Source organism: Ailuropoda melanoleuca, chromosome 16 (assembly GCF_002007445.2).
Source record: "Ailuropoda melanoleuca isolate Jingjing chromosome 16, ASM200744v2, whole genome shotgun sequence".
NCBI lineage: Eukaryota > Metazoa > Chordata > Mammalia > Carnivora > Ursidae > Ailuropoda > Ailuropoda melanoleuca.
The window spans coordinates 89,088,212-89,100,419 of NC_048233.1; the positions used below are offsets into that span (position 1 = coordinate 89,088,212).

The following is a 12,208-nucleotide window of genomic DNA, read 5'->3' on the forward strand; positions in this document are numbered from 1 at the left end:
TTGCTGAGCAGAGTGTGGAGGGGGCGGGGTAGGAGAAGAAGAGGTGGGGGGCAGGTGGAAGTCACTGTGGTGTCCAGGCAACACGCTTTCAACTCCATTCTGACAACCCCCCTGCCCCCACAACCTGAGTCCACACCCAGGAAGCAGAAGGAGGCCAGACCTCTGTCGAGACACCAGGACAGACCTGTCGCCTCTCCGGCTGTGGGGGCACTGCCCATAGACATGCGAACCCTAAGCCTGCAAACAGGTGAGGGGTGAGAGTGTGTAGCCCTGACTGCAGGGGTGGGAGCCTGGGCAGAGGCTCAGAGAGGAAGGGAGGGGCTCTGCGGTCCACCCTGAGGCAAACTTTCCCCCTCCCCCTTCTGCCTCGCTAAGGTGCTTGGGGTGCTGGGGACTGTGGGAGGGGTGGGGGTGCAGGGAGGCTTCATCCTTAGGAGGGCCAGAGGACAGAATCAGGCCTGGGAGGTCATGGAGGGACCTGCTGAGAGAGAAGGATCCAGGGCTCAGAGTGGACCCCCACCCCCTGCCACTGGCTGGCACCTGAGGTCTGGGCAGTGGGGGGTGGTGCCCTGGCCTCAGAGGCCTTGGGATGGGGCAGGGTGGTGGCCCCTGCTCTGTCGTTGGAGAAGATCCTTTCTCAGGTCAGTGTCTCTGGCTAGTGCCGAGAGCCCCCAGCCCACCCTCCACCCAGGCCGGGTTTGCTGGGGCTGGAGGTAACTCCCCCTTGGAACAGGTGAAAAAACAGCAGCTGGCCAGTGAGGTCGGAGGTCGCCTGCCTGGGGGCTCCTGGGCTGCCCGGCGGCAGGGCCCGCTCTGCCCACCCGCCAACACTGTGCTGCACAGTGGCTTGGAAAGGGCCTGGGTGGGGGCTGTCGGCATCCAGAGGGCCCTAGCCCCGGGCTCCTGGTGCTCAGAGGTCAGTGGAAACCGGAGCTCTGTTTGTCCAGCTCTGTGGACAATCGGGCTCCAGGCCCAGCTGCCAGGGACCTCTGGGCCTCGGGGGCCACAAGGATGGGGCCAGGGCCAAGAGGGGGGGTGCCACCCAATTTAGACCCCCAGTGAGCCACTGAGGTCCAGGTCTTGGAGGTGGTCCCAGGATGAAACCAGAGCGTTGGAGTGGATAGGTCTCCTGTGAGCTGGGGAGGACCCCCAAACCAGAGAGACCGCCTGTATGCTGGGAGGTCCCCATCCCTCCAGGTGACCCAGCAGACCCCCATAGGAGGACACTGGCTTGGGGCTGTGTGTGGGGCCATCCCAGGAGCCCCAGCCACATCTGCCTTTTGCCACCCTATCCCCCACCCCAGCTGTCTGGCCATGCCAGTCAAAACACCTGCCTGATCTCCTTCCCAGGGCACCGGGTGTGGACTCCGCTCCCCCAAGTGTCCATCACATGGCACTGCCTGGCGGTGCCCTGCCCGTGTCCAGGCGAGCCTGCAGCCCCCCGTGGTGCCAGTAGCCCCTTTCCAGACCCTCATCTTACCCCGTAATTTAACCGGCACTTCGAGTAGCACTAGGCACTCCCAGGGTCTGGCCTCCCTGGGGGTCTGAGAGTCCCAGCAAAGCCTCTTGTCCAGCAGCCTCCTGGTGGGCACTGCTCCTGACCCTGGCCCGGCAGGTGCTGCCGTGCCCACGGGCAGCTTGGGGCCCGACACAGGAAGAAGCAGGAGGTTGGCCTGGCCAGAGACTTGGGGGCTCCAAGTGGGAGATGCCAGGGGTGGGCGTGCAGGGCTCAGCTCACAGGGCCTCGGGGGCCAGCCTGGGCACAGCAGCGGGCGGCTGCTGGGGCTGAGGATAGCTTGCTCTGGCTTCCGGCGGGGGCCTGGTGGGGGGAGGCAGGAGGGCCCAGGAAGCTGCTCTGGGGGCTCATGCGGGCCAGGCAGGAGGGCTGCATCCAGCACCCAGGCATCTCCCACGGTTTACCTGGCTGCCTTTATTAAGCACCTACTGTGTGCCAGACCTGGGCCCGGAGCCTTCAGGCCTTACTTCCATCAACCCCTCCCCTACAGCCTTTTGAAGGGCACTGCTGCTGTTCCCATTTCACAGACACAGGTGGCAGGAGTGCGGGCCTGCTTGTCCCTCTGCTTCTGGCCCCCGGCCCCCGGCCCAAAGCCTGGGAGAGCCTCAGGCCGGGCCGACACGGACCTCAGATACTGACCCCCACGGCTGAGCCCAGTGCCTGTGAGGTGCCATCCGCCCGCCTGCTCCCGAGGGCACACCCGGGGGGTTCTGGGGCAGAGGGGGTGCCCCAGGAAGCGGGCAGCAGGGCAGCTCTTGGCCGCCCCCACCCTGTTACCTCAGCAGATGCCCCTAGCACCCATTGGACACCGAACACCTCAATAAGGCAGCCCAATTTGGAGACAAAGGCCGGGCGCTGCGGGCAAATACTCATGGACACTGTCAGCAGCGAGGGCCAGGCAGCCGCGTCGAGGCCCACAAAGGGCTGGGGGAGGGGGCGTGAACGGCCGGGCTGCACTTGCCACCGTTGCCCGGGCGACGGCCCTCTCCTGGAGAGGTCTGCTGGGCCATTGTCCGGGGCACACAGGACGTGTCATACACCAGATGGCCGTGTGCTGTCTAAGTCAGTTATCGGGGGACAGAGTGAAGGAATGCGGCCGGCACGGCGGGCCGGGGCGCCATCTGTTCCCGCAGACCGCGGGCACCGGGCGGGCATTGAGCACCCGGCCGGCCGGCCCAGCCTCCACCGCGGGCTTTAATTAGCTAATTCCATAATTGGGCTTTATTTCAGGTAAATTGCATTTCACACCCGAGAGGGCCGCAATGGCCCGTCCAGGAGTGAAGCACTCGGGGACTTTGTGTGCAGTCGATAATACGGGAAACAAAGCCAGGCTGGGTGCAGGGGCCGTGCCCTGCCCAGATGGGCGGCCCTGCGCCGAGCGCACTGAGGGCTGGGGGGCCGGGGTGCCGGGGCGCCTCAGCGAGCCCTGCTCTCCAGCCAGCAGCTTCCTGGGGTTTCCACAAATATTTACCCAACAAGGAAACAACAGCTTTTGCCTTTCCAGTCATTGTTGCGCCTGCCCCTCCCCCGGTGGGTGCAGGCGGGGGAGGCCCCAGGCCCTGCGCAGCCCCTCCTGCCCTCCCCCGCCCTGGCCAGCGCTGGTCAGGCCAGATACCCAGTCCCCGCGGTGGGAGCCCCTGGGGGGCACCGACCCAGTGGGGCTCAGCAAAGCGGGACCCGGGGCCCTCCCTTCCCACTGCATCGGAAACCTGGGTTGCCTGTCCTGACACTGGCCGCCAGCTGCTTCTAGGGGCCTTGGGGCAGCCCCCGTCCTCTAAACGTCTGCTGCCCGCCCCCCCCCACCGACGGCCTGGGGATGCGGGTGGGCTCTGGGAGGCGAGGAGGGCGAACAGTCCCGGAGGGTATAGGAGCTGTCAGGTGTGTATAGTGGGCTTACCCGCCCCCACCCCGGCCCAGCATGCCGCATCTGTGACCTGAAGCAGAGAACTTGGTTGGAGGGCCAGCCAGGGTGCTGTGGGCGCCCACGGGGCAGGGTGAGGGCGGGCTGGCTCTCCCCTGGCGTGTGCCTCCAGCCCGCTCAACGCTGGGCAGCCCCAAGGGAGCTCCTTGTTACTGATGGGGAAATCAAGGCCTGGAGAGGGGCAGGCATGTCCGTGTGGGGGCTCTGGAGCCCCGGGCACCCCCTGCACCCACCCAGTAGGGAGCCCATCTGTGCTCCTTGAGCCTCTTCAAGACCCTGGAGGGTAGGCCTGGACACGCCCCACCGCTGTGGTAGAGCTCCCGGGTCCTCGGTCCAGGAGGGGCCTGGCCTGGGAGGGGCAGATGGAGAGGCCAGAGTGTGTCCCCCGAGATGGTTGCCGCCCAGCACCCCCTCCCAGCACCCCCCAAGGCCTGGTCCTGGCAAGGTGCCTGGCTTCCCTAGGGGCTCAGGGGCTGCTGGGAGAGGGACGGTAACCACATCTTGACCACACTGGGTGGTCAGGGCTGCCCCAGCGGAAGCCCCGGGACCACAGCGGCCCTGATCAAGCGCCGTACCAACCTGGGCTGGAGCCTTTGAGCGGATCCCTGGCCTCAGTGAGCTCTCTGAGCCCAGCTCCTCCTCTGTGACAGGAGATCCTATTCAGGCCCTGGGCACCTGTCTCCAAGGAGGCCGTAGGCGTCCTGTCCACCAGGCAGGAAGGGAAGGTAGCTGGACCCGGGAGGAGGTGGGAGGCCCAGATGCCCACAGGTGGGCGGGCAGGGGAGGATAGGGCGCTGTCCTGTCCACACCAAGCCCTGGGGCCCAAGAAGTGAGTGCGGAGTGGTGTGTGGGACGTGGGCCTGGAGGACAGGGTCCCGTAGTTCTAACCCCAATGTTTGTCTGGGGACAGCGACCTTGCCCATCAGCCCCTCCCTTCGAGGGGTCCCAAGGCCTGGAGGGGGTGCTTCTCATGAGGGGCTTTCAGGGAGAGCTTGCTGCAGGACGGGCTCTGAGCTGGGCCACAGACCGAAGAAGTGACTTAGTGCATGGAGGTGAGGGCGGGAAGAACATTCCAGCAAAGGCACCGGCAAGAGCGAAGGCTGGAGGGCAGGCCGTTTCTGGCTGTGTTCTTTCCCTCTGTTCAGCTCTTGTGGACAGAGCTGACCTCGGTGCTGGCTACAGGGCTGGGGCGGTAACGGCCTGGCCTCAGGGTGTTTCTGGGTCACTGGTGGGGGAGGGCCATCCTCCCAGGGAGCTGGGGGCTCCCGGCCTCTGCCCCTCTCTGGGGCCGGTGCAGACAGAAATGAGGCCGCTCTGGCGTGTTGAAAGCTGGGGGGCGGCTCCACGGGAGGGCGGGGTTGTCCCAAAGATGGACCGCCCCCCCCAGGAACGAAGGCAAGTGCAGGCTCGAGGCCCACTCCGTGATTCCACGTTTATTAGGAAAAGCGCCACAATTAAGAATCAAAATCACACTGTGAAACTCATTAAAACACAGATTCCAAATCACCACAAATTACTCTGATTTCTGTGACGTGTGACGCCCAGGAGGAGCCCCTGTCTCGTGCAGGGATTGTGACACCCTGACGCCCGCCCACGCTCAGAAGCCGGTGGGGGGACAGGACGTCTTTCTAGCCGCTCAGACTGGTGGGAGCTGAGGCGGGGGCCGCACGCAGGGCAGGGCGGGGGCAGGAGACGAGGCCAGTCCACGGTGGGGGACATTCCGCCCCCATGGAGCACTCTGGGCACCGCGGTGGGCTGGCTCTCCTGCCGGAAGCCGTGGCCTCAGGGTCCCCTCCCTCACAGCCCTGGCCCTCTGAGCCAGAGTCTCTGCAGGGTGGGAATCACGGCCCAGGCCTGGGGCCCTCTGAGTGGGGCTCCTAGGCCTTGATCATGGGCACCCTAGGTTTGGCATGGGCTGGGCCTGCCCTGCCCTGCCTACCTCCTCCCTGGGTCCTGGGTTCGAGTCCGAGGGTGGGGTACCCGCAGACCCTGTCCCAACTGTCCCTCCGTCTCCCCCCAGGAAGCCCCCTGCGGCCTACCAGGGTGGGCCGGCATGCCCCTGTGCTGTTTCTTGGATGCCCAGCTCCCAGGGGTCTAGACTGAGCCCCGCCACTGTGTCCCAAGTGCCATACAAATGATGTGGGGGCCACGGTCTCAGAGCCGAGAGGGGCCCCAAACCCAGCCACATTTTAGTACCCGCTGGCTAGATGAGGTGGCCTAGCCACTTCTCAAGGGGAGGCTCTCAGGGCAGCGTGGCCCACGGGGGTCTGGGGCCTGGGAGGGAGGGGCTGCTGTCTTGGGCCTTCGAGGAGTGCCAGTGACCTGGGGGGTGAGGTGCCCCTGCCGGATGGGAGGTGGGCCAGGCTGAACAGGGCTCCTCCGGCCCTGCCCTCGCCCCCATCAGGACCCCTCGTCGGGGCCCCTGCGGGGCACAGTCAGCTGCTCGTAGGTGGGCAGGCTGTTGCTGGGCAGGAAGAGCTCGGGGCTGATGGAGCTGCAGGGCTGAAGGCCCTGGGCCCCGGCCTCGCTGGGGGGGTGGCCGCCGGGGGGGCCGCCCTGGTGCAGGGAGAGAAGCCGGTGAAGCATGTCCGTGATGAGCACCAGCCTCTGGTCCAGCTGCGTCACCTGTGGAGACAGGAGGAGCGTGAGTCTTCGTGCCGGCAGCCCAGCTATGAGGATGGCCCCCGGGCCCGGGCTGGGGGAGGGCTGGGGCAGGGGAGGTGCCCAGCGAGCAGGCCCGCGTGTCCCTGCACACGGGAGCCGTGCACGGGTCTGTGGGTGCGGGGAATGTGCATGTGTGTGCGCCACCCCCCACCGTGTGTGTCTGCTCTTGCAGAGACCTCCCCTCCCCCCCCTCAGGTGGAGCAGGTGAGTCCTCCTGGGAAGGGCTCAAGGGTCGCAGGGTGGGGTCCATCTTCCGCTGCCCCTCTGCCCCCCTCCCAGCAGCATCACTGTCTTCCCAGGACCCCATCTGCACCAATCCCCCAGGGGTCAGGCTGGGGCGCTATTTCTGGCCACATGGCCCAATCCCCTTTTATCAGAAGCCTGCCCTGCTCTGAGCATTGGGGCTGCCGATGGGGAACAGATGGGGTCACCCTATGAGACTGGAAGCAAACGCGTGGGCAGCATGGCCCCGGGCCAGCAGGCGTGTCCCCCCCACTGCAGCGGCTGCCGGGAGGCCAGGTGTGCAGGGGCTGAAGTAAGCCCCGGGGCAGTGCAGGGCATCCAGGGGGGCCCTGGGTTGGGTGCTGTTGAGGGGCCCCTGGCCAGCAGCGGTGTGGAGCCAGTGAGCGGTGAGCCTGTGGGTCCAGGCAGGAGCCGGGGTTGCAGGGCCCTTGGGGGTGATACCTTCACGGTGCGAGAACAAAGCAGGCCCTCCTCCTGCTGTCTCGGTACCTGGAGCACCGGAAGGACTAGAGCCGTGCGGGGGGCAGAGGAGGAGGCCGGTTCCACCCGAGGGCTCTGTCCGGGGCTGCCTGGGGCCAGCCTGCCCCTGGACACCCCTGGGCCCACCGCCGGTCACAGCACTCCTTCCCCGGGACCAGGCAGAGCTGGGTGCTGGCTGCGTCGCCCTGGGGAAGCCCTGTTGGGCGAAGTGGCCCTAAACCCCAGGAGCGCTGGAGGCCAGGAGCTGGGTCCCCAGAGTGGCCAGCTCCAGAGGGGGGTGTGGCAGCCAACAACCCTCCTGCCCTCCACAGACATGGAGCTGTGGGAGAGGGGAGGGAGGTGAGCTGCGGGGGAGGGGTGGGAGGTGAGCTGCAGGGGAGAAGTGAGGAGAGGGGAGGGAGGAGCCTGGCAGGAACAAGATGAAAAGAGGGGTCTCTCCCGAGGAGCCAGAGGAGTCCCTTACCCTGGGCCCCTGTGCCAGGCAGGGCAGAATGGGGGCCGGGGGGCACCCCTGTCAGCAGCCCGCCCCCTCTGCCAGAAGGGCTGTCTGTGAGGGGGCTGGGCCCTCCTCCAACCCAGGTGACCCATCTCCCCAGCTTTGCAGGGCTGAGGCCGGTGCAGTCTGCCTCCTACCGGTGGCCCTGGGTCTGAGAACTACCTGTCTCAGACCCCCTGGGACAGCTGCTCGTTCCGAGGCCCCATCACCCAGGGCCGAGGGCCTGATTCTCCATTTTCCTGGATAAATCTGACACGGGAGCCCAGGTGACCAAGGGAAGGGGTGCTGGGGTGGGGCCTGGGGCCACTCAGCTCTCCCAGCCCCCGAACTGAGACCTGCACCACAACACACAGACACAGACCTTGAGGCCCCAGGAGGAGAAGGGTCTTGTGCGTGGTCACCGGCTGGGACCCCTGCCGCTCCCATTTCACCCCTGCAAGCCCCATGCCTGGGCTTCCATGCTGAGAAGACACACGTGTCAGGTGAGGAGGGGTCAGGGCTAATGCGGCTGGTCCTGGGAGGGGGTGAGGGTGGGGGGGTTCTGAGCTGAGCTCACAAGCCTGGGTGGACACAGTGAGCAAGGCAGGGGGGGACAGGGGGTGGGGGGACTTGCCCATGGTCACACCTAAACCCCACCCCTCTTCTTGGCCTGAGACCCCCTGGTGGCCCTTTACTTCCACTATCTGCGGGTGCCCTGGGAGCCTCCCAGGAGGTCACCTGGGCTCCCCTGGCCCTGCACACCAGTGGCTTTGAACGAGGCATGTCCAGGCGTGGCTCAGTGTCATTTAACTGTGCAGGCCCCAGCTCGGGTATCAATTGGTTTGGCATTAATTAGAGCACCAAATACGTTACAGAAGAGAATTTGTGGTTTCATAAATTTTCACTCCACGGCACTTGAACATCTGTTGAAGCCCCCAGATGTGTAAGTGGGTATGGAAGCCTTTACAGGGTGTTCTTGGACAAAAAGGAAACAGAAGTGTGGTTGGGACGCAGGAGGGGTGGGGGCGGAGGGGCGTGGCCGGGGAGGAGCTCGGGCCCTTCCCGCCACGACCACTGGGCACTGTCCCGCAGGCTGGACTGTGGTAGGCAGGGGTGAGGAGCGCTGTGGGGGAGCCAAGCCTTCCCGAGCACTCCTGGCCCAGCCTCCCTTTCCCCAGAGCTATGCCCCCTCTTGGAGCTTGGTGGCCAACCTTGGTGCCACCCCCACTCCCCCACGGCTGCCTTGGACTCAGCTGCTGGCTCCGAACACCCCGAGTTTGCCGTGCATTGCCCAGCCCCCAACCCCTAGACTGATGGAGTCTGACACTCTTCTGCTCCGGGGCAGGGTATCAGGGTGGTCCCAGGACCCATGCAGCAGCCCCTTGGCAGGGGCTTCCCTCCTCGCCCCGGCCTGTGGGCTCAGGAGGGTACGAGGCAGCGTGACGGGCAGGTAGTTCCTGCTTGGCCTCAGGCCCCGCTCTGTCACTTCCAGAGAGATGGTCCCCAAGGTGGCCTTGTCCCCCTCCCTTCTCTGCTGGAGCACAGGGTGCCTCCCCTCCACGTGGCGGGTGGGGATGCTCATGGCCAAACCCCAGCTGCAGAGAGGGGGACAATGGCGCTCCCCAGAGCCGTGGGGGGCAGATCAGTTTTGGGGATCTCGGACCTCATGGTTCCTTGCAATCTGATAGAGACTGAAAGGACAGGGCCGACAAAGGGCCCTTGTTCCTCGCCTCGAGTCACCAGATTAATAACCACAGACGACGCACGCGGCCCTCCGAGGAGAAAAAAGCAATTAGAGTAACAGCTAGGGAGAGGGCCCCGGGCGGCTGGGGATCAAACCCGAGGCGACGGGGTTCCTGTGTGATGTGGTTATGAATTTGTTTTCAAAAGAAAATCTTGAAAAAGAGTCTTTCAAGGGAGCTTTTTGCAGGACCTGCTCAGCCTTGATCCCGGCTCTAGACCTGCCAATGGCCCTGGCCACTCCGGTGGGAGACGGGCAGGAGGGGCACGCGGAGGCCTGGTCCCGAGGGGCGGTGTGTGGTGCCCTGGGGTCCCTGCTGGTCGGCGTCTGTAGGCGGGGCGGGACCTCCTCCCGGGACATCCTCGAGCCCTCTGCAGGGTCCCAGGGTGAGGGCTCCTGGGCCCTCCTGCTTGCAGACGGTCCTGGACCCACCTGGGCTGCAAGGAGCGGGGGGTTCTCGGCCCAGGGCTGGGCATGCAGGACCCCAGAGCCCCAGCGAGCTCACCGTGTCACGCACACCGGGGACACGCACGGTGATGCGGCCGTGACCACTCTGCTTACTGGCTCTGCATTGACTCCATCCGCTACCTGCCCCCCGTCCCCCCTACAGGTCCCCGGCTCTCCCTGGCTCCCCCACTTCACCACACTAGGGAGGTGCAGGAGTGAAGGGCCGGGGAATGCAGGGTGCCATGGGGCTGCCACAGGCCTTCTCCCTCCCACCCTGACTACAGACCCGCAGACCTGTGGCACCAGCGTGGCCCAGCACTGCCCAGGTCCCAGCGCCTCCGGCCCCGCCGCCACCCAGCCCATCAGATGGGTGAGGCAGCTGAGGTCTGGGTGTGCCTCGAGGCCCTGGAGACAGCTCAGAGGGAGGTGTGTGGCTGGCACACAGCGGGGGGCAGGTCTAGGAGCGGCTCAGGGCAGAGGTCCTGGGTGCCACCCTCCCAGCCCCCATTGCGGCCAGGCCAGGAGGGAGCCCTGTGGTGGAGAGCTCAGGACAGAAGCCCACCTCCCCTGTCCAGGGCCCCAGAGCCCCAGCCACACCGCGAAGTCTCGCGCGTGGGCGGTGCCACCCTGCCACCCCCCCAAAGTTCATGAGAAGCCCCCAGCCCAGGGTAGGACGTGGGGTCTGAGGGGTGAACTCTGGCGGATAGGAGTGTGTGTGCCCGTCCTGTGACAGAGCCTGGCCACACCAAGGGGGACCTTGGGCCCTGCTGGACACTGGAAGGACTTGGTCTGAGAGGGGTGACCCCCCCCACCCTGGGCCGCAGGGCTGCTGAGTTCTCTGTCCCCATAGATTGTCATGCTTGTGCCCCCCCTCCCGAGGGCATGGCCCCTGGCCCTCACTCTGAAAGCTGCTGCCTGGTCAGGGAGGGCAGTGGGGTCATGGGGACCTATGACCTCTGCCCCCTGTGCCCACCAGCCCACTCAGGAGATGCCATGCACCCACGTCCACCGAGAGAAGCCACAAAGGGGAGGACGTGGGCTCCGTCTGGGGTGTGCCTGCCCAGAGCCCTCACTGCTGACCTTGACGGAGGGCACCCTGCTGTGACAGCTGCCGGCTGCTGTCCTCTGGACCTGGAGCACAGCAGATTCAAGCCAGGGACGCCCCCAGGACCCGCATGTGCAGCCCCAGGCTGAACTCAGGCTGTGAGAACACAGCTTCCTGTACCCCCGTCCAGGTCCTTCCACCTCTCCGGGCCCATCCTGTTCCTGCCGAAGTCTCCTCATCTCGGAAAAAGGCTCCAAATCTCAGCATCAGGCACTGCATTCTGTCTGTCGGCAGAGCCTGGGGGCCCCTCCGCAGCCCAGCCAGGCTAGGCAACCGTCCTCTTTTGCTGGGACAGGTGCAGTAGCCTGCCAGCCAGCTTCCCCGCCTCCCCCAGCACGCTTCCACAGGCCTTTCCGAGCACACGCCGGCTCACGTCGCTGTCCTGCTCACACCACCCAGAGCTATCGTCCTGCTGCCCGAAGCCCGAGTCCCTGCATGGTCCCTGGTATGCCCCGCTTGGCTCTCTGGCCTCCCTTCCTCCCTCCCTCCCTCTTCATTCGCTCCACTCCAGAGCTCTCGACTGAGCCTCACACATGGTGGCCTTCGTCCCTGCTGCCCCTGCTGCCTGCACCGGTCACCCCCCACCCCCCGAGGTCTCACCAGCATCGCCCACTTGAGGTCCCCTCCTTCCCTCGGCACAGTCCTCCCGATCCCCCATGAGCAGCCCGTATTTCCCCCAAGACACCTGGTGTGCGTTCGTGTCTGTCACTAGAATCAGGCTGCATGAACCCGGGGCCTCCAGCCTTCCTCGCCGTCAGTGGGGGGCGGACACAGCCGGTGCTACATAGCCCAGCAGCTGGTCTCCAGAGCCCCCCGGGATGGGGAGGGGGTGCAGGGTGCCCGACTGTCTGCCTGGGGCGAGCTGTCCCGGGATGTCCTGCCCCGCGGGCAGCCCGGCCAGCCCGGAGCGGGGCCGCCCCTGGCGCGGGGCCTCTGACTCCTCAGGGCTGGGGAGCGCCCCTCCCCCACGGCAAGAAGCCGACAACAGGGCCCATAAATCAGCCTTTCGTTAGGGCCCGTGGGGCTGGGCTGTCTGACAGAGCTGGGTATGACTGGGGATAGATCACAGCGCTTCATAACGTCCTAATTTACGGCAGGAGACGGTGTAATTGTGTTTATGGCTTTGTTTTAGTGCTTTAGCTCTTGGAGAAAAACCAACCGTGTTTCTCGCGGTGGCGGTTTTATTGCCAGTCCCCGGGCCGCCGCTCTGCTGGGCTGTCCGTCCTGTGGCGAGCGGGCGCGTACCCACGGTCGAGGGGCGGCCGCAGGGCCCGGAGCTGTGCGGCTGTGGGGGGCAGGCCCGGGGCCTCTGCGGGAGGTTCTGGCGTGTGCACACGGGCAGGCTGCGCAGCACCGGGTCTGGGTCTGAGGGGAGGAGGGCTCGGGCACCGGATGGGCCGCCTGGGGTAGCTCCGGAGCCCGGTGACCTTGGCCAAGTCCCTCGGCCTCCTGAACCCGTTTGCCCATGTGACCCACAGGGACGACGGTGGACCCTCCCTCTGGGGACGGTCGAGGGTCGAAAGAATTAACGCAGGGACCCTGGAAGCAGTGCTTGGCACTCGCCGACCTCCCAGGCAGTGTCCTGCGGACGGGTCGTCAGTGATTCCCATGAGCGC

At 65.9% G+C, this 12,208-nt stretch overlaps 1 protein-coding gene across 1 annotated transcript in view; it reads right to left on the reverse strand.

Annotated features, from left to right (window-relative positions):
* Positions 1-4,844: 4,844 nt before the first annotated feature.
* KCNQ1 (potassium voltage-gated channel subfamily Q member 1) overlaps positions 4,845-12,208 on the reverse strand; it is a 342,106-nt gene continuing 334,742 nt past the window's right edge. Inside the window, exon 17 of the mRNA XM_002920138.4 lies at positions 4,845-6,062. Within this exon, the coding sequence (XP_002920184.3) occupies positions 5,838-6,062 (225 nt within the window). The 3' untranslated portion in view covers positions 4,845-5,837. The remainder of the gene's footprint in view (positions 6,063-12,208) is intronic.